We start from the raw sequence: 21,586 nt of genomic DNA, 5'->3' as shown, positions 1-21,586 counted from the left end.
TAATCCACCATGCCTAGATTCCTCTCCACTGGCTGTCACAAAGTCACCTGTAGTCTATTATGAAGTCTATTAAAAAGCATATTACAAAAACTGGTGGCTGCCTCAGAGTTATCCTTATTCCAAAGCAGCCTGGAAGTCAACCAGTCTCAACATCGAGTGCCTCACAGGCACCCAAAGCCAATTGGCTGCCTGAGAGTTACCCAGTGTTAGTAAGTAGCCTGGAAGTCAACCGGTCTCAACATCGAGTGCCTCACAGGCACCCAAAGCCAATTGGCTGCCTGAGAGTTACCCAGTGTTAGTAAGCAGCCTGGAAGTCAACCAGTCTCAACGTCATTTGAAAGATAACAACTAACCATTAACAATCACTAAAATACATATCTACAGTAATGAATCACTTAAATACATATCTACAGTAATTAATCTTACTTCATAGGCTTACTGTTAACTAATGTTTTAACCAGATTTAGCTAGCTAGCAGGTTGAAATAACATTACCACAGCTAAAATTAGATTTAGCTAGCTAGCAGGTTGAAATGAAATTACCACAGCTAAGCTTAGCATAATCTATCTTTATGTTAACATATTGCATGGTAAAGATAACATTAGCCGGCCCATTTTATACAGTGATTAATCTACAGTAATAAATCTTACTTTGCAGGCTTACTGTAACCTAATGTTTTAACCAGATTTAGCTAGCTAGCAGGTTGAAATGACATTACCACAGCTTAGATTAGCACAATCTATCTTTAAATATGGTTAACATATTGCATGCTAAACATAACATTAGCTGGCCCATCTTACATGTACAGCCCTAAAGCAAACACAATTAGCCATTTCATGTTTAAAATAGAAATATATTAGCTACATACCTTTGTAAAGTTGGAGCTTTCACTCGTTGCAGAGAGGTGGAATGAGGTTGGAGCTGGAATGAGAGCACTATACAGAAAGTTTGAATTTGGGCTTCAAGTATTTGGATTGGACCAGAGCTTTGGGGGCGGAACCAGAGGTTTGGAGGTGGGAAGCACATTGATTGGATAAGAGTTTTGGGGGCGGAACCACCTTCCAGGCAGCTGCTGCCTGGCAGTCGAAGTTGAGGGCTCAAAACACCATTGAGCCCTGTGTTTAAGGGTTCCTATATACTCAAGACTTAAGCACTAATACAGTAGCTCATTGCTTTTCCCCCACCACCTTGGCTCAAATTGCCCTTCTAGCCAGCAGAGAGCAGTGGCGAGCCACTTACAGAAGGTGACGTGGCCGCGGAGAGCAGAGGCAGGATGCCCCCGCAGGCGATGATGATGTTATCCACCATCTGAGAGATTAGGTGGATAGTGTTGTGCACAAAAATGATGTTCTCGTTGCTGTTGACGAAGTCCATGACCGATTTAGTCGAATGGCTGCAAAGCAGACACAAGGAAAACAGTTAGCAAGTGCAGAACTAACAGACAAATTCTAGGCTCATTGTTGTAAATGCACACAGATTAGTTTGCTGTTTTAACTGAGTGTCTCATTTGCTTATGGTGCAGCTGTTGCCTAAAGGTTAGAGAAACAGGTTTACGACCGGGAGGTCGTCGGTTTGAGATCCTGGACCGGCAGCAAATATGGGGTTTGGAGGAGTGAACCAAGTACTTCAACAGCCATGGCTGAGGTGCCCTTGTGTGTGTGTGCTGTATGTAAGTGTGAAGATTGAAATCAAGAGGACTTGTGAGATCTAACCCAATGGCCTAATCGATTCTAAGGGCTGGACCTCGGTTGAAACAGCGCCACTCATTGGCCCACTCACCTCCTCCAGGCGTGCACGTCCGTCTCCAGGGCGAAGAGCAGGTCGGTGAGCAGCCTCTGGTGCATGGGCGACCACTTGAACTCTGGGATGCGGAACATGGTGGTGCGTGGGCCAGGGCTGAACTGGCGCCGCTGCTCCTCCGTCATGGGCATCCCCCGGAAACCCAAGTCCACCCGCAGGTCCCTCTCGATCTGGCTGGCTGAGCGCCCCTGCATGGCCTACACAGAGGGGCAGGAGAGATTCCTGGTTAGACTGCATCATAACGCATTATCATTTATGCCAAACTGACATTCTACAGTAGACTAACTGTTGTGTTGTTCATTACTCAACTTCAGTTCACTATTCGATGCCACATCTACAAGTAAACAATAAAACTAAGAAAGCACTCAAAGATGCAACATTACCATCTCCTGTATTTAGGTTTAAGATACAGCATTTGTCAGACACAGAACTCATGAGGTGTTTGTTTTTCGGTAGAACGAGGTTGAGTGGACGGCTGTGGTGTCTCACCTGTGTGGTGGCAGTGGTCTGGATCTTCTTCATCTCTTTGTCCTTGCCGTCGTCGGACCTCTCCGTGTCCGAGGTGGTGCTTGTGGCATCTCCAGCCGCCTTTGCTGCAACAGTGTCCCCCTCCAGACCTGCCGGGCTGCCCTCTGCCCCTTCAACGCACTCCATGGCCCTCGCCGAGGCCTGGGCCTCTGCCTCAGCTAGGGTGCTGATGTCCACCAGGGCGCTCTGAAGCTTGAACTGTCCGTCTTCGGGCAGCCCCCCTGCTGCCGCTGCCACTCCACTGGGCGTCGTTGCCTGGCCCAGGTCCGAGCCGCAGGTGGTCATGTGTGCCAGCAGGCTGAGGTCATCGCTGGCGCTGGAGGCCTGGAGAACAGCGGGCGGCTGCTCTGTGCCCACGGGCATCACCAGGGGCTCGGCAGTGGGGCCGGGCGACGCCAGCGAGGGAAGCAGCTTCTCGTCGCCCTTGGGGAAGAGGAAGCCGTTGTTACTGGGCACGCTGGGCATGTCCTTCTCGTCGGCCAGCGTGATGAGTGGCCCCAGGTTGGCACCGTCGTCGTCGATGTTGTTGCTGTTGGGCGCCAGACTGCCGTTCAGCTTGTGGATGCTGGCGCAGTAAGTGGAGTCCAGCAGGGAGTCCACCTCCACCAGGGGCCCGTTCTCCATGCCACTGACCCCCACCACACTGCCGCCACCCAGGCCCCCGCTGACCCCCAGCACCTCCGGGGAGAGATCCAGGTCGTCCAGCTTCACCTCCGTGGCCTCCACCTTCTCTGCCTTGATGTCCACCAGCAGGTCATGCACCTCCACCCGCACCCCAGGTGGGCCCGCTCCGGCCACCACCACCCCAACCACTGCTGCCGCCTCCCCTCCCGCGGGGACCTCGGGCCCCTTGCCCTCGGCCAGCAGGTTGCGGGACTCCGCGTTCTCGCTGTAGTCGGCCTCGCTCTCGGGCGTCTGCGTCTGCGACGTGTCGTCCAGCTCGCGGATCTCCATGGTGCCGTTGACGGCGGCGGCGGGCGTCGCCGACAGGCCCGAGATGGTGCTCACCGAGCCCTTCTTGCCCTTCTTGATGTTCTCCTCCTCCTGACGCTGGTACTCCTCATACATCTTAGCCAGGTACTCCTTATGGGCCTCATAGGTCACCTAACACACAGAGAGCGAAGCAGGGGAAATAAACCTTAAGCAACCAAGACAAAGACGGCAATAAAATAGACAATTCTGCATTTGGTAAATGTCCTTAAAATGGTCAAATGAGGTGAAGTGATTCACCATAGTCAAATGAGGCCATGCAGAGAGAGCCCACAGTGTCTCAGTGAGGTGTCTAGTGGCACACTAATTGGCTGGCTGTGTATTGAAAGGTTGTGATCCTCACTTTTATCCCTTCAGTGAGTCTTGGCTTAATAAGGTGTCTTATCATTCGCAAGGTTAGCGAATAGCATGCTCTCCAGAAAGCAGGGGTCTGCTGACACCGCTAGCTGCTATTCTATCTGGTGATAAAGTGTGACCACTTGCTTCAGACATATCAGACACAACAGCTGTGTAAAGGGTTAAAAGGTAATGCTGGACTTACCATTGGACTGAGAAACAGGGTTAAAGCATATAACACACAAGATATGAAGATGGAAATGATGAGAAGGAAGCGCTGGCTTACCTTGGAGTGAGCGATGGAGAGGGTGTCCACCCACACGCGCCAGCCGCCCCACTCGTACTTGATGGCGTGGTAGAGCAGGATGCGAAAGATGTTGTAGACCATCTCCGCGACCTTCTGCTCCTCTGGGTTCTTGGGGTTGATGTAGCCCAGCGAGAACATCCAGTCTTGCCACACGGAACACTGCAGCAGACACCTGGAGAAGACAAATCAAAATCAATAATAAAAAAGAACTCACCTTTAGAGTAAGCAGGAAAGTTCTCCACATAAGGTTACACACTAGCCCAGTGGGAAAGAACACATGGACAGTATTTCTGTGGAAGATGGGCATGTTAATATCCATTTGGATATGCCTTGCCATGCTTCCTCCACTGTGATAGATTCAGCAGTAGCAACAGTGTGCAGCCAGCGAGCCAGCCAACCGGCGAGACCTTTTGTGCCCGTCTCTGCCGGCGAGGCTCGGGACTTCAGACCTGCCCAACAAAGAGTGGTGAATGGTGCTGAATTGCAGCGAGGTGCTGTGATCCGTTTCAGGCTGGAATGTGATGGCTGTTTGCTATCACGATGCTAATGAGCCAACATGAGCTACACAGGGTCAGCCCAGTGCTTTTCATGCCTTTCTAAAATACAACAGGGAGCCTCACAGGGGAGGGGTGGGGTGGATGAGGGTTTCACTATCAGCTCACAACCAGGGAGAAATTGCTTGCTTTTCTCCTGCCATGCTAACCGTTTCATTCTCTCTTGATGCATTATTTAACAACATGTGGAATTGTGTTAGTGGGAGAGGCGGAGTCGCAGTCTATGTGTGTATGTGTCAGGAGAAGGACTCAGGCACTCACCGCCTGTTCTGTGTGTGTGTGTGTGTGTGTGTGTGTGTGTGTGTGTGTGTGTGTGTGTATGTGTGTGTGTGTGTGTGTGTGTGTGTGTGTGTGTATATGTGTCAGGAGAAGGACTCAGGCACTCACCGCCTGTTCTCTCTGCTGTTGCTGAACAGCTTGATCATGTCGGACAGGAAGAGGCGCCGAACTTCCATCAGGTCTGAACTAGGGGAGGAGTTCTTCAGCAGTGTGGCCACCACCTTCAGAATCACTACACAGACACACACACACACACACACACACACACACACACACACACACACAGACAGACAGACAGACAGACAGACAGACAGACAGACAGACAGACAGACAGACAGACAGACAGACAGACAGACAGAGACACACACTCTATTATAGTCACTTCAGTCTAGATGAGTTGCACTTCACCACATAAACAAAGCATGCTGGGCACTTAGGTAATGTCATATAGACACTAGTTGGGCGGTTTCTATAAGAGTTTGAAGGGTTAGGGTTATGTGAAGGTGAAGGTGTTTTGACTGTTGAGAGATGGGTCTTACTGGGGTTCTGTATCTTGACGCTCGAATCAGGCTCCGGATGTGGCTTGTGGACCACCTGAGTGCAGACCTGCTCTGTGAGGATCTGCAGTGCAAAACATGTCAGTCATTTATACACCTGGGCATCTGAAGAACACTTTAGCCATTAGCTGGGTTTCCATCCAACTCATCTTTTATGCGCATTCGTCTAGAGAATTCAGCTAAACAAAATGGGAATCAGTGCACATTTCCATCTGCTGTGGAGAGGAGTTGTGAACAGCTGTGGGATCAAAAAGTAAGGTTGTCAGGGGTTGGCCAAGGTTGTTAAGTTGTTAACTTTGATGGAAACACCTGATAAAACTGCAACAAATGCAAATTTAAGCGAATAAACCGGTTTCCATCAACCCTAGTTACATTTGAATAGCGAGTTAATCCACGCCTTCTGGTGAATCAAATTTTGATTCGCATTACAAGACGTTATGCAAATTCCAAGTGTTTCGAATCAGTGATTCTTATTTGCGTGGTCAAAATGCACATTTGAATGGAAACCCAGCCATTGACGCATCTCATCATCTCTTAAAAGTGCGAAGCATGAAAAAGGCTCGGTCTGTAATGCAAACATATTGCATCTTGTAATGCAAACACAGTAATGGCCAGGGTTGGGGCCCTGGCGTGTTGCTGGGGACTGACCTCGTAAAGGGCGTTGTAGGTGGTGACTGTGTTGGCGTGTTGCTGGGGACTGACCTCGTAAAGGGTGTTGTAGGTGGTGACTGTGACGGTGTTGGTGTGCATCATCAGCCTCTCGCCCAGCAGAGTGAAGAGGCTGTGCGTGTGCATGATCTCCACCTTCCTCCTGAGGTAAGAGATAAGAGACAAGAAGGATTAAGACCTACACATACTGGCAGATAGTCAAAGAGGGAGACAGGCAAGCTGGTAGACAGACAGTGAGACAAACAAACACACAAACAAACAAACACACAAACAAACACACACACACACACACACACACACACACACACACACACACACACACACACACACACAGCATGAGGGTTCTATGTGAGTCTGTGATCTCCACTTATTGGATGAGAGACTAGCATATTGTCAGAGAGAGACAGACAGACAGACAGACAGACAGACAGACAGACAGACAGACAGACAGACAGACAGACAGACAGACAAATGAAAAGGTGCACAATCTCCACTGTCCTTCAACAACCGAAACAAAACAAAGACAAGACACAAATACACATGCTGAAAAAAAAAGTCAGAGACAGACAGACAGAGAGAGCTAGAAAGATAGACAGAGACAGCCAGATCTAAACAGACAGACAGATAAAGAAAGTCAGATAAGACAGACAGACAGAGGTAAATAGACAGACAGGCAGACATACAAACAGAGAGACCGATAGAAAGACAGAGGAACAAAAATAGACAGACAGGCAGACAGACATACAAACAGACAGACCGATAGAAAGACAGAGAAACAAAAATAGACGGAAAGGCAGAGATCCAAACAGACAGACAGAGACAGACAAACAGATGAAAGTGAGGCAGCACCAACGCTTGCAGGCTAATAGCTGTTCACTCTGTGTTTGTCAGTGGCGGGGATCGCCTGCTCTCCATTACAGCTACGGGTGGCTTTAACCCAGTAAGACTGAGCGCAATGAATAGATACATGAAGTGGCGCCGGCTTGACATGATCTCAGCTGACACGTTGATCCTCAAGGGTGACTCGCAAACGCATTACGCTTAACAGCAAGGAGCATTCTCCCACATTCAGCTCTCTCCAACGCACGCGCGCACGACCACACACACACACACACACACACACACACACACACACACACACACACACACACACACACACACAGATAGAACAAAAGGATCTCACAGAAGGCCTGTCACCCAACCCATCACAGCCAAGCAGTGACAAGCCAATCCCAGCAGCCCCGTCAGAGAGGACAGGGCCCATTGGAAAAAAAAAAAAAAAAAGAAATGACATAAAACGATACGGTGATAAAGTGGCCAGCAGCTCAATGGCATGATGGCTGTTGGATTCAGACACCAAGGCCAGAGGTCTGTAAACGAAGGCCTTCGAAGGACAAACTGGTTTAACAGTGGACCGGGCAGCACTTCCTTTAAAGGGAATCCGTGAATGGTCAGTGTACGCTATTCGTACAAGTCTATGCACTGACATACGAGCGAGTGTGAGACGGATGGGTGGTCTCATCTGAATTTGAACAGATAGGCCTACTTGTAGTCATTACAAGGTATTACACCACATAACACTTGGCCTATCAGGCTGACTGTGTGTACCCATGGTTTTGCCAACTATATTCTCCATAATACAAAGACTTCAAGCCAGACTCAAGTCCAGCTGTCTCGAACACGATAATTCTAATCTGACCCCAAATATTCAACCCCGCAGGACCCAACATGCTAATTTCACATGGCTCTTCAGTGGAAGAGAACCCTCTTACATTCAGTTGGGTCGGTTACATCATCTTCACAAGTCTTTTAATATTTTCTTCTGGGGAGTGGGGGGGACTAGTTTCAGTTATTTCTACTTACATCCTTCTCCTGCAGTTCATAAGTGTGGTATGCTCAATTTATTATTTTGGTATGACAACTAATAATGAGTGCAAAACCCACGATTCTGCATAACTAGAACTGAATGCTGAAATAACTGAACACGCAACACAGCAAGGGTGTGATGGTGTCTCAAAAGGGACAAACTTAAGTTGTCAGTACACAACAACAAGCATGTTTCTGATGCCTTAGCTCTGTACTTGTACAATGCTACATGCTGATATATTAACACAAAACAGTACAACTATAAACAGAGCACACATACCCCATTCAACATAATTTTTCTTCAGTCAATTAAATTAATTCTTATTCTTTGCACAAGGTTATATAATCATATGAGGCAAGAGTTAGGCAAGTTAAGGTGCAAACAGAATAGTTCTAGATGTCAGGTACTTACTTGTGGCCAAGGTGCTTGAGGAAGTAGCCAAGCACTTTAAGTGCTTGCACTCGAATACTCTCACTCTTGGATGCCAGCAGTTTGTAGACAACCCTAGAGGGGAAAAGGTTATTTGCTTGAGTCACTTGTCAAAGATAGGTCAAGGTAAGCACTTCATCAAAGTCTGGTCACAACACAAACATTAGACATACAAAAACCCTTACCCACACAGAAAAACTTCCTAAGAATCTTCTTACGAATTTATTTCATTATCTAATTTAAACGTCCACTTCAGGGGGATAAAGCAGTGAAGAGAAAGGGGGAAAAAAGAGAGTCTAATAGAATTGAGGTGACAGCAACTGGATGTGACACTAAAATACCCCGCAGTGCGCTCTGGGCCATGAAAAGGGTGATTGATGCAGGCATGACAGGGCTAAGCTGAAGCCTGCTTATGTAACCCAGGCAGGCAGGCGAAAGATTGCTGAGGCACAGTTTGTCCCCTGGGGCTCACCGTATTCCGTTTCTCTGGTCGAAGGCGGGGATCATGGAGGCAGGATGCTCCGACATCAGGGCCACAAGGAGTTGCAAGACGTCATGGATGTTCTCATCCTGCAGCAAAAGATAAGATCAGAGAAGGATCCACGAGGAGTGAAAAGACAGATAGAGAGAGAGAGAGAGAGAGAGAGAGAGGAGGAAAGAGAGAACAACTGATGAATTGAGGAGTAATACGAGTGAGGAGAAACGTATAAATCAATACCATTTGTACTCGAACAAAAGCAGATTTAAGGAGTTCTAAATTGCACGAGGTGGAGGCATTGATACAGGCAGTGACACTGAAAGTGCTGCAAATTAAAAACAAATTACCAGTTGGTTTATTTTGTTTTTGGTGTCAGGGGGGTCATACGTACCTCATGCATTGTCAACAAGTAATTTAAAATGCTCTGTAATTCATCCTCCTTCACGCCTCGGTCCTTTAAAAAAACACACACAGAGAGAAAGACGTTTTTTTGTGATTAACAAGCAAATGTAAAAATAAAGTAGCTTTTGAAGTGGCTTTTTCCATTCCATCACTGGATTATCCAGTTCCAGCTGTTTGGCATTGACCTGATCGTCCCCAATTGTGATTTAAACTGTCAAAGGATAGATTATTCAAGGAGGTTTATGGGTTTGACATGGTGTTTCAAAAGTAATGTTGGCCTTGTGCCCTGTGAGCTGTCGCAGGATAGTCTCTATTGCCAACTGTTGCAACCTGGACAATTAGGTTATTTTTCCCCCCTAACTTTTGACCTAACTTTTGATAAACTAACCTAAACACCTATAAAAATGGAAATATCTCACTTTTGAAATTATCGCTGAAAAAATAAATATTGGATGCTTTCGACTAAGCTGAATTTAAAGTGGATGCTTGAAACTGGGCTGAACAATTAATCAACTTCCTGTGTTCGTCAGCGCCTGACAGCATCCCCTACTGTCACTTTCCCCTCTGCTTTCTAATCTAGACCATAACGGTCCTTCACAAATAATAACTTTTAAAAAAAGCCTTTAGCGGACATAGAGAGCCCTGATGGCTTTTGTTATGATGCAGAATAGGCAGGCGGTAATTAGGAGTGCTGCCATTTCAGAGCGCAATCAGGCTTAATGCCCATAGGGCACAGTGATAGGATGAAGCACAACGCAGAAGAAGCGCAGGAACAGTCCGGAAGGGAGCAGCACAGCTAGCCTTCAAAATGAGAAAAAAATGCTGCCCAGCAACCACACGGTTTCAAAAAGACAAAGACAGTAGCCTGAAGTTTTTTTATGTAATGCATCTATCTTGCGGGGAAAAAATAAATAGAAAAAAAGGATATCAATGCTATTATGAAACAGCTGGAGTACTAAAACTGACTAAAAGATGGTAGCACTGGCAATAGCAGTGAAGACACTGTAAAGGTAGAGACATGTACTTTGAATTCAACTTGGTTTTCAATTGTGCTTGTACTAGGGCAAATGGACACGTTTACCGAAAAGAGAAAGTTGTGAATGCACATGTAAATAAAGGGCATGGATATTTGGAATGGATATTTGTGAACCACCTCATAATAAATTCACTTCTGTACCATATAATATCCATAGAAAGGTAGCACTGCCATGTCTAACAGGATGTGTGGGACAGAACATTTTCAAAGTTTGACTTTTATCTCCTTAGGGTCCAGACATCAGGAGACCTGTTATCTACAGATAGCCTGGCCAGCGTTTCCACACACACAGGCCTCTAACACGTGGTTATCACCTGACTATACATTCAGGTCAGTATTATATATAGTGCTATAAATTCAGGTCAGTATTATATATAGTGCTTTAAATTCAGGTCAGTATTATATATAGTGCAGGAGTGAGCAATGGACTGGGAGTGTGAGGCGCCTACCTTCAGGATGAGCTGCTTCAGGAAGAGAAGCATGAAAGCGCGGAGAGAGATCACCTCTTTCTGAGTGGGCCGGGGTCCATCTGAAAGCACAGCGCGCGCACACACACACACACACACACACATACACACACACACACACACACACACACACACAGACACAGACACAGACACACACACACACACACACACACACACACACACACACACACACACACACACACACACACACACACACACACACACACAGAGAGACACACAGCGCACACAGACACACACACGTGTAAACACAATACATAGACAGCAAAAGCATAAAAAAAAAAACTGTGGCAGTAATGTGATATCAAATTATCAACATTGTGAGTATTTTTTCTAAGTCAAATGAGATTCATTAAAGGTGGGTATGTCTTCATGTTTCATAGGAGTGGGAGAAAGGGCTACCGCACTTTCAGATTGAGAGAGTAATACAGACACAGTGACAGAGAGAGTGGCGTGTGTCTGTGTCTGTGTCTGTGTCTGTGTCTGTGTCTGTGTCTGTGTCTGTGTCTGTGTCTGTGTCTGTGTCTGTGTCTGTGTCTGTGTGGGTGTGTGTGTGTGTGTGTGTGTGTATGTGTGTGTGTGTGTGTGTGCGCGCGCTGTGCTTTCAATGTGTTTCTGTGTTCTATGCTTTGGCAATACTATTTTCTTTAAAAAGTCATGCCAATAAAGCGTATTGAATTGAACTGAACTGAATTGAGAGGGGGAGAGAGAGAGAGAGAGAGAGAGAGAGAGAGAGAGATGTGAATGAGTGAAAATGTGTTCAGTAAGCAACTACCCTCATATACAAGTCTCACACTCACACTCACACTCACACTTACACTGACACAACGGAAACCTGGCACAGCATATCCTCTGTCATTTCCACACCAGACAACTGAGGGCGTGTGAGCGCCACACTGCAGGCTGCGCTCGTCACAGAGAATTAGAGAAAGTGGGGCAGCCCCCTGCAGCCCAGATCAGAGTGCTAACCCCCCCCCCCCCCCAATGCAGCACTTAGCACGCAGCCAGAGGAGAACATGTCCACTGAGGGACACAATGACCCGGTTTTCTCCCAGCGCACACACATATACCTGCACACACACACACACACACACACACACACACACACAGATTGACAACTACTCCCACCTTCCTTTTTAATTGAATTAACTGGACAGGAGGTTTCTAAAGACATCCCTCTCTCCTCAACATCACTGCGGCTTGAAGGGGATAGTGACGGAGACACCTGGGACCAGCTGTGACCAGGAGACGCATGCAACGCTAGTCACCCCAACCTCTCCTACATCCCCACCCCTCCTTCACCTCCTCCTCTGGCGCAGTGCCATGTTCTGCGTCTAAATGTGTGTGTATCTTTGTGGGTATCTTTGTTTGTGTGTGTGTGTGTGTGTCTGTGTGTGTCTGTTCCATGTTCTGCAGTGCCATGTTCTGCGTCTAACTGTGTGTGTGTGTGTATCTTTGTGTGTGTCTGTGTGTGTGTCTGTTCCATGTTCTGCAGTGCCATGTTCTGCGTCTAACTGTGTGTGTGTGTGTATCTTTGTGTGTGTCTGTGTGTGTGTCTGTTCCATGTTCTGCAGTGCCATGTTCTGCGTCTAACTGTGTGTGTGTGTGTGTGTATCTTTGTGTGTGTCTGTGTGTGTGTGTTCGCATGCGTGTTGGGTGGGGTTTGGGGGGGGGGGGGGGGGGGGGGGGGGGGTTGGTGGACGACCTTGTCACACACCTGCAGCGTGTGCAGTGGCAGGAAGCGTCCCTCTCCATTTCAGCACCGTCATCTGATGTGACTGGAGCCAGAGTGCCTGTGAACGGGCCGTGCTGTGATCCTTATGGCTGGGAACCCGGGGGTGTCTACAGCACTGCCTCAGAGAATCACTCACCACTCAGGCCAAGCACATCCAATGCCCCATCAGCACTTTGGAGCAGTTTGGGGGAAAACGAAGCCAGTTTGAAGAATGACTCTGGCCTTTGTTAACTCCTTTGATTTCAAACATGGTTAACACCTCAACGTGACCCCACGCTAAGCTCGATTCAAAGTTTGAATTTCAAACTCACATCTACGTGAACTTGTACTTTGCTGATTAACTGACATGTAGTGTATGTGGCATTGTCTTTGGTTGTGCGTCTGGCCCAGAGACGGCGGATTAATTAACCCCAGTGGACACACTGACTCACTGCGGCATCTCCGCGGGGCTGAGCGATGGCCTTTGGTGGCACTGAGGGTAAATAATCACCATGGAGACCTGATACCTGCAGCCCCCTCGCCCTGGGAGGGGAAACACTGTTACCATGGTAACTTCGCTCCTGTCTCCATTAGCGAGAAGAAAGCGAAGAGAGGGAGGGGGGAAAAAAGCGGATAAGAGAAGAGATGAGTGCGTCCGTAACTCAGTGTTATCTTGGGACGCGGAGCGTAGCCGCGAGCCCCCTGTCCTGATATGATCACCGCAGGTACAGCACCTTTACACACAACACACCGTGTTCATCCAGGAATGGCAGGCTTTTCCATTTGCTGCGAGCTAGTCTTGTCAAAGACCTAATAGTGTTCAACTTTCTCCGATTTTTATCATGAACCAGTATGAAGTGCCTTAGAATTCCATCAGAAGTCTCTCTCCTTCGCTCTCTCTCTCTCTCTCTCTCTCTCTCTCTCTCTCTCTCTCTCTCTTTCTTTCTTGCTCTCTCTCCGCTCTGCAGGTCTTTGCTCCCTCACTTTATCTTACAACCAAAGACATTAAGGATGGCATGCTGAGGGCCAGGGCAAGCAGGGATCTGTTCTCTAGTCTTCTCTAGTGAAACCCAAGCCAAGAGTAGCAGTCCTGGGTGGATATGTGAAGCAATGGGAAAAGATGTCTTTGTAGAGGGCAAAGGACGAAGACCCTTATAGGAATATGCTTAACGGTCAACTGTTTATATGTTAACATGGTGTGTGTGTGTGGTATTGTGTGTGTGTGTGTGTGTGTGTGTGTGTGTGCGCAGTAGTAGTCCTTGAGGTAGCCTGTGTCTATGACCTCTATATGGACATAGCCTTCCTTGACAAGTTGACCAAATACCAGCTGTTATAGGTAGTCTTGCTGTTTGGCATAGGAGATGTTTCCTGTACCCATGAGTCACTAAGCTGTATTCAACCTCTGAGAAATGTTTGAATCCTTTCTGTAAGAATATGATTGGTGGATTCAAATAAATAATTTAAATGTGTGTGTATTTTGTTGACTGTGGCTACACACATCAAAATAATTGGAAAGACAGACAGAAAAATTTGAGAAAAATATGAAAAGAGCGAGATGCATCAAGAAGACGCGTTTTAGAAGATACGAATCTGCCAGTGCTGATACTGGCGGACGCAACATGAGAGGGAAATTCAATTCACAACACATTTACAAAGAGATTTAGTTAAAAGCTCCTGGATTTTCACAAGACTTGAAACAACCCCATCTGTCTTCCACTTTGAAAAGACGTGGCTTTAGTGATGGTCCCAGCATGACAGCATACAGGAGATAATGATCCAACAGCACACTGATCTGAACACATCAAATGATGGTTATTCACTTTTCTTCAGCAGATTCACCACAGGATGAGTGTCCCACTGGAGACACTTACTCCTCTGTTCACAAAAACTGCTGGCTGTCTTAATGGCAAAACTTCTGAAGGGTGTAAGCATGAGCGAGTACATTCTGTATGTGTGTGAATGTTTGTCTGTCTGTTTGTTTGTGTGTGTGTGAGTAGAGCATGGCTGTTTTGTTTATTTTCATGCATATGAAGTGGAACATGAATTGTCCACAGCTGATCCTTCTGGGTGATCAAATCATGCTGTTTCAGTCAAAACACACCACACGCGCATACGCGCAAACACACAAACACGCACAAACACTACTCACACACACACTCATGTCCCAGTATGCAGAACTCCTGAATCATGTGTGGTGGCTCCCATCAGGGAACCTCCCCCATTGCATGGCTCAGCAATCAGTAGGTATCATTTTTTTTTGTTTGTTTTTAATGTTTTGACTAACGATCAGTGTGGGCAAACTTCCCAATGGCACACAACGCCAATTAGAAATTGGGGATGTCGATTGACACGGCAAGCTCTGTGCTGGGAGAGTAATGGAGAGGCTATGGAGGAGACGTGTCTCTAAAGTGTGCCTGGAAGGCCAGCTGACATGTCCCCATGGATAAAACTGCCATACATGACGACCCATGACAACACACAACAATGGCCAAAAGAGTCATGGAAAGAAAGAAAGGAAGTAAGGAAGAAAGGAAAGAAGGAGGGAAGGAAGAAAGCTCCCTGTTTGTGTCGTCACATGATTTGCGCCATCCCTACATGTTCTGGAGTGTTTGATGTGTTAGTGTGTGTGTGTGTGTGTGTGTGTGTGTCAGGTGAGCTCACCCAGGCCTTTGGGGTTGATGCCGCTGCTCTCCTGTGGGTTGCTGGCCCAGTAGTAGTACTTGAGTGTGTGCATGAGCTGCAGCACAGTGCCCACCCGCCGAATGGTGGTGTAGATGGTTGCCGTGCCGATGAACTCCGCCGACAGGTACGTGTAGAGTGACAACTGCACCTGAAGAGAGGGAGGAGAGGAAGGAGGGTGGAGGAGATGTCAGAGCACAGGGTGTGATTAGGGCACTTAGACTGCTGATATCTTTATTAATATGTCTGAATAAAACTGTGCCAGGGAAGATTTCTCTATCCCCCTCATTGTGGATTTAATATGAAGGGAGAGGGATTTCCCAAGGGGTGACTGATCGAGTTTGGTGCCTTCTTAGTGAGGCTTATGCAGTTACTCTCAGCCACATGCAAACCCACACACCCACACCCACACACACCACACACGGGCAACCACGCAAACACACACACACACTCCAGTCAACTCCTTGCTGACAAACATGCCCAAGCTAATTAGGAAGACATCTAATGAGGGCATACAAGGCTCGCAGGGCCATATTTGGAGCTAACCTAGCACGCACACACACACACGCGCACAGACGCACACACACACACACACACACACACACACACACACACACACACATACACACACACACACTCACACTACAGCTTCTACCCCCTCCCTCCCCTTTCCATCTCTCACCCCCCCCCCCCAAAAAACAGAACGGTCGACAAAAACCAGCAAACAAAAGTAGACAAAAACAAAAGCAGCTTATTTTGCTGGCGCAGAAACGTCCCTCACTCCAGTGATATCTTCATCTCACGAGCCTGAGCAGCACAACTCTAGCGAGAGCGCTGACCCAGAGTGCACCGCTTCTTTTTTTTTACCCTGGTTGTTCTTTTTTTTCCCCCTCCATTCAAGCTGTCAGGGGAGATGGAGTACAGAGAGGAGGAGAGGGAAGCGAGAGGAGAGCACAGAAGAAGAGAGAGGAGAAAAGCGGGGACTCCCTCTAACGGTGGAGCGCTGACCTGGATAGGGGCTCCTGCGACAGACAGCGCAGCAGAATCTGCCTGCCTCATCTCAACACGCCCCCCCCCCCCCCCCCCCCCCGCCCCAATGAACAACCTCTGCTGCACGGCAGTAATCGTCACACCCAAGTACATCTCCAAAACACAACAACCAAACACAATGCATGAAACCTACTACGACTAGTGACATACTGCATTAGCTACAGTCTTTAGCTATATTCCCTTCTGGACCTGGCAGATGTGTGAAGTAAACACACACAAAATCAAATGAACAGCCTCAGCAGTTTGGCAGCCCCGCTGTTGTAGGAACCATAACGGCCACACTCTTCACTCAAAATGTGCGACTCATATTCTCTCAACTAGACTTGCTGTCGAGAAACACTGAACACTGACGCCTTCTGTCGCAGCATTTAGTCGCATTCCCTGAAGCTGGGTGGCGGTGGCGGTGGCGTGGCGTACCTTGGCGGGCGTGTGGATCCAGATGGCGGCGTTGAACAGAACGTGGTCACACAGCTGCTTCAGCAGCGGCGCTCCGTGGGCCAGGCCGTCCAGGTATTTGGCAAAGGACAGGAACTGCTCCAGGACAGCCCTCGTGATGTGCACCCGCAAAGACTGGAAGGAAGTTAAAGGATCGCATTGGTATGACGACAGTTATATGAAACATTGATCCAATAACTGGCTTTCTGCCATTGTGTTTTTTTTTCCATTGAAGGGAGGGCTGGAAAGAGGATGGTGATTAATAGTACAGTTACAGGAAGAAAGAGAACAGTGGAAGTGTTCCTAGAGACAGAGGAGAGAGCACAACAGAGAGCCAATAAAGGTTGAGAGAGGAGAGATGGAAGAGTAGGAGAGATAGATAAATAAATAAATAGATAGATAGATAGATAGATAGATAGATAGATAGATAGATAGATAGATAGATAGATAGATAGATAGATAGATATATAGACAGAGGGAGAGAGAGACAGAGAGACAGGAAACCGACAGCAAACAGATGGCACCAAGCAGACCTCAGGGACAGTAACTAATGCTGTGTAACTGCCAGTTTTGCAAAGCCAGCCTTGCCTATGTAGAGTGAGCAGCAGCAGCAGCAAGAGTTCTGAAAGCAGGAGCTGTAGCCCTCGATGAAGCAGGATTTGAAGGGGGATCAGATTTGACTAAGCCCCGTCACCTCCACACGGGGAACTACACTAGAGGAGTGTAGAACACGGCCCGACACTGGTAGGCTAATTAATTACAGACTTATTTTGATGTGAGATGTTACAGGGGCGTGTAATGAAGTGTAGAACATAAACATATCCTTGCTTCCATGGTGAGAATTGAAAAAAAGTGTATAAGCATCTCTTATGGGCAACTTTCTGTGTGTGTGTGTGTGTGTGTGTGTGTGTGTGTGTGTGTGTGTGTGTGTGTGTGTGTGTGTTTATGACAACAAGGAGACTTCATGCATCTCTTTATTTGCCACAATTGAGAAGGCTAGAATAAACAAGAGGTGTTGTCATGTGCTAGGAGGCTCTTGGTAAATGTTGGAGGCTAGGTCTGTGTCCTTTAAGGCGGGACTTCCTACCTTCTCCAGTAGGTAGCCAATCACCAGGAAGCCTTTCCCTCCCAGCATCTGCTCCTGCATGGCCACCGAGCTCTTCAGCAGCTCCACCAAGAAGGTCAGGAGGGTGGCACTGCAGTGGAAATACACACATACACACACACACACACACACACACACACAAACACAAGCACACATGCAGACACAAGCAAGCATATGCACGCACACACACACACAAGCAAGCACATACACACACATGCACATACACACACATGCACGCACACACACAAACAAATGCACACATTAGACAGTGTTATCTGCAGTGACAAACTTTGCACAAGCAGTATCCAGCCCACAGAACACAAACATAAATGTTTGTCTAGACAGGATTAATGAGAGACAATACACGCCAGTCCTAATTTTACTCAAATCCATATTCCCCATTAGTTCAATTAGAAAATGGAACACAGCCCAATGCGCCTACCTCCAGCGTACCGTGCATTTCATAATGTTCATTTAATACTCGATAAATTGTCTTTCATGTGGTCAGAGAGACACGGCTATATAAAAAAAGAGCTAATACGCAAAAACACATTAGCATTAGAGAGCCCAGAGGAAACAGACCTACCTAACTAATAATATCCCTCAAGGCAACCGCCGGTTCTGTGTCATTGCTATTGAAGGATGCCCTGGAGAACAATGATCGCCATGGTGACACGATGGGACAATGATCGTCATAGTGACACGATGGGATGGGAGCGCTGCATCAGGAGAGACTGTCATGCTCCTTTAAAGAAAACCTGCACTCAGCTGGAGTGGATGTCAAGAACCTCTGCTGTAGCAGAGCAGGGCTTTGTCTGATCGGAAGTCTCCGATTTGAAAAAGAAAAAGGCCAGTACACTGACACGCTGCCTACGCTCTGAGAAGAGGCCTGCGCATGCTGAGCTCGAAATGACATGTCTGACATACGAGTAGGCCATGGCCTCGCATCGTGCATCTGCAATCCACCGTTAATGCCTGCTGGCGAGGAGTTGCCATTCGGCTGTTAGTCTGATCATGTCTACCTTCAAGGTTAGCTTGTTATACACTATGTGTGAGTTTCTGTGTGTGTGTGTGTGTGTGTGTGTGTATGTATGCCTGGAATTTTTGTGCTTCTTTTTCGTCATCTCTCAACATTAAAGAAATTAACTGAAATGTAAGGCCATAGAAAAGAAAATTCTCGCTTTGAATCTGAAATACATGTATTTTTTTTAAATGGCCAACATCAAGACCCCATACCCAATATCTTCTACTGACAAAATTGCTGACAACGTGTACATTTTTGTGGTCAAGGAATCCAATCAAAACATTTACAAGGTTTTAGGTCTAATCTGTTTCTTTCCACCACAACAACATTGTAGGTGTGACATCGCCTATTTTTGCCTACTTTTTTACCATTTTTCTAAAACTGTGAACATAGTTACCAACTTGAGTAGAACTTGCATCCATATAATAATACACATATTGAAAAATATATATTTTAGTGAGAGGACCTTTGAAGGCATGCATTTGAATGGCTTCAGGGACCTCAAATCATATCTTTAAAACACGAATCACAATACATGGACTTTTTAAGTTTTCCAAGTTATGAGTTTGCCCAGGTTTTAATTGTGACCAATGTACATATACTGTACATTTTAACCAATTTTGCATATTTAACCATATTGTAAATGCCCATTTATATATATATATACAGCCGCGGAAAAAATTAAGAGACCACTTCAAAATTATCAGTTTCTCTGGTTTTACTATTTATTGGTATGTGTTAAAGTAAAATGTACATTTTAGTTTTATTCTATAACCTACTGGCAACATTCCTACCAAATTTCAAATAAAAATATTGTCATTTAGATAATTTATTTGCAGAAAAATGACAATTGGTCAAAATAGCAAAAAAGATGCAGTGTCTTCAGATCTCGAATAATGCAAAGAAAACAAGCTCATATTCATTTTTAAACTACACAATACTAATGCTTTAACTTAGGAAGAGTTCAGAAATCAATATTTGGTGGAATAACCTTGATTTAAAATCACAACTTTCATGTGTCTTGGCATGCTCTCCACCAGTCTTTCACATTGCCGTTGGGTGACTTTATGCTACTCCTGGCGCAAGAATTCAAGCAGCTCGGCTTCTTTTCATGGCTTGTGACCATCCATCTTCCTCTTGATCACATTTCAGAGTTTTTTTAATGGGATTCAGGTCTCGAAATTGGGCTGGCCATGACAGGGTCCTGATCTGGTGATACTCCATCCACACCTTTACTGGCCTGGCTGTGTGGCATGGAGCATTGCCCTGCTGGAAAAAACACTTCTCAGAGTTGGGGAACATTGTCAGAGCAAAAGGAAGCAAGTTTTTCTTCCGGGACAACGTTGTACTTTGCCTGGCTGAGGTTTGTAAAAGACCATAAGAATTGAACCAAAGCCGACTGGAGGGTCTCCTAGTTCGTCTTCTCTGATGAGTCCAATTTCACAGTAGGTGCAAGACTCTGTGGCTTGTAGGCCTCTCCAGGTCTCCGTCTAACCATCAGACAACCATGTGTTGGGCAAAGCTGAAAATTGGACTCATCAGGGAAGACGAACTAGGAGACCCTCCAGTCGGCTTTGGTTCAATCCTTATGGTCTTTTACAAACCTCAGCCAGGCAAAGTACAACGTTGTCCCGGAAGAAAAACTTGCTTCCTTTTGCTCTGACAATGTTCCCCAACTCTGAGAAGTGTTTTTTCCAGCAGGGCAATGCTCCATGCCACACAGCCAGGCCAGTAAAGGTGTGGATGGAGTATCACCAGATCAGGACCCTGTCATGGCCAGCCCAATTTCGAGACCTGAATCCCATTAAAAAAACTCTGAAATGTGATCAAGAGGAAGATGGATGGTCACAAGCCATGAAAAGAAGCCGAGCTGCTTGAATTCTTGCGCCAGGAGTAGCATAAAGTCACCCAACGGCAATGTGAAAGACTGGTGGAGAGCATGCCAAGACACATGAAAGTTGTGATTTTAAATCAAGGTTATTCCACCAAATATTGATTTCTGAACTCTTCCTAAGTTAAAGCATTAGTATTGTGTAGTTTAAAAATGAATATGAGCTTGTTTTCTTTGCATTATTCGAGATCTGAAGACACTGCATCTTTTTTGCTATTTTGACCAATTGTCATTTTTCTGCAAATAAATTATCTAAATGACAATATTTTTATTTGAAATTTGGTAGGAATGTTGCCAGTAGGTTATAGAATAAAACTAAAATGTACATTTTACTTTAACACATACCAATAAATAGTAAAACCAGAGAAACTGATAATTTTGAAGTGGTCTCTTAATTTTTTCCGTGGCTGTATATATATATATATATATATATATATATATATATATATATATATATATATATTACATTTTCATGTTTACATACAATTCTTTAGATTTGTTGCTATGGCCCTAAGGTTCTGCAGAATTAGGATAAGGTACAACAATACTGAACATTCATGACACAGTCTGGCATATACAAAGGACTTTCTTCAGAAAGGTACCTTCTGTGCAGGATTGGAACCATTTCCGTTGTACAGAACAGGGACTAATATCTGTGTGTCTTTGAGCAGACATTTTTGTACTTTTTAAACTCAGACATAGGCATGTTTCTATAATAATCCTCTTTGTAGTTCTCACCAAACAGTTGTCTCCACGGGGTTGTCATTGGGCTGCCTGTAGTCCAGCTGAGAGAAGAGAGGGAAGAGGACCTGGATTCCTCCGATGGAGTGGATGGCACTGTGGATGGAGTGGGTGACAATGGCTTTCACGTCCTGTGCGCGCACACACACACACACACACACACACACACACACACACACACACACACACACACGGGGAAAAGAGGACACGCTTTAATAACCACGCTCCAA

The 21,586-nt window shown here is 46.2% G+C and overlaps 1 protein-coding gene across 5 annotated transcripts in view; it reads right to left on the bottom strand.

Moving 5' to 3' along the window:
• The window catches only part of nbeaa (neurobeachin a), a gene marked incomplete at its 5' end in the record, with an annotated part of 109,220 nt that overhangs the window by 26,805 nt on the left and 60,829 nt on the right, over positions 1–21,586 (bottom strand). For 3 of the 5 annotated variants that reach the window (XM_080851592.1, XM_080851595.1, XM_080851593.1), the window contains 15 exons: positions 1,240–1,393; positions 1,780–1,997; positions 2,290–3,432; positions 3,941–4,133; positions 4,903–5,026; positions 5,334–5,415; positions 6,054–6,162; positions 8,299–8,391; positions 8,789–8,886; positions 9,186–9,248; positions 10,682–10,761; positions 15,093–15,261; positions 16,578–16,730; positions 17,683–17,791; positions 21,354–21,487. In XM_080851592.1, coding sequence (XP_080707718.1) covers positions 1,240–1,393; positions 1,780–1,997; positions 2,290–3,432; positions 3,941–4,133; positions 4,903–5,026; positions 5,334–5,415; positions 6,054–6,162; positions 8,299–8,391; positions 8,789–8,886; positions 9,186–9,248; positions 10,682–10,761; positions 15,093–15,261; positions 16,578–16,730; positions 17,683–17,791; positions 21,354–21,487 — 2,922 coding nt within the window. Of the gene's footprint in view, positions 1–1,239; positions 1,394–1,779; positions 1,998–2,289; positions 3,433–3,940; positions 4,134–4,902; positions 5,027–5,333; positions 5,416–5,999; positions 6,163–8,298; positions 8,392–8,788; positions 8,887–9,185; positions 9,249–10,681; positions 10,762–15,092; positions 15,262–16,577; positions 16,731–17,682; positions 17,792–21,353; positions 21,488–21,586 lie in introns of all 5 variants that reach the window. The other 2 variants (XM_080851591.1, XM_080851594.1) reach the window with 2 other exon arrangements.

Source organism: Sprattus sprattus, assembly GCF_963457725.1.
Source record: "Sprattus sprattus genome assembly, chromosome: 1".
NCBI lineage: Eukaryota > Metazoa > Chordata > Actinopteri > Clupeiformes > Clupeidae > Sprattus > Sprattus sprattus.
This window is presented reverse-complemented; position numbering and strand designations above follow the sequence as displayed.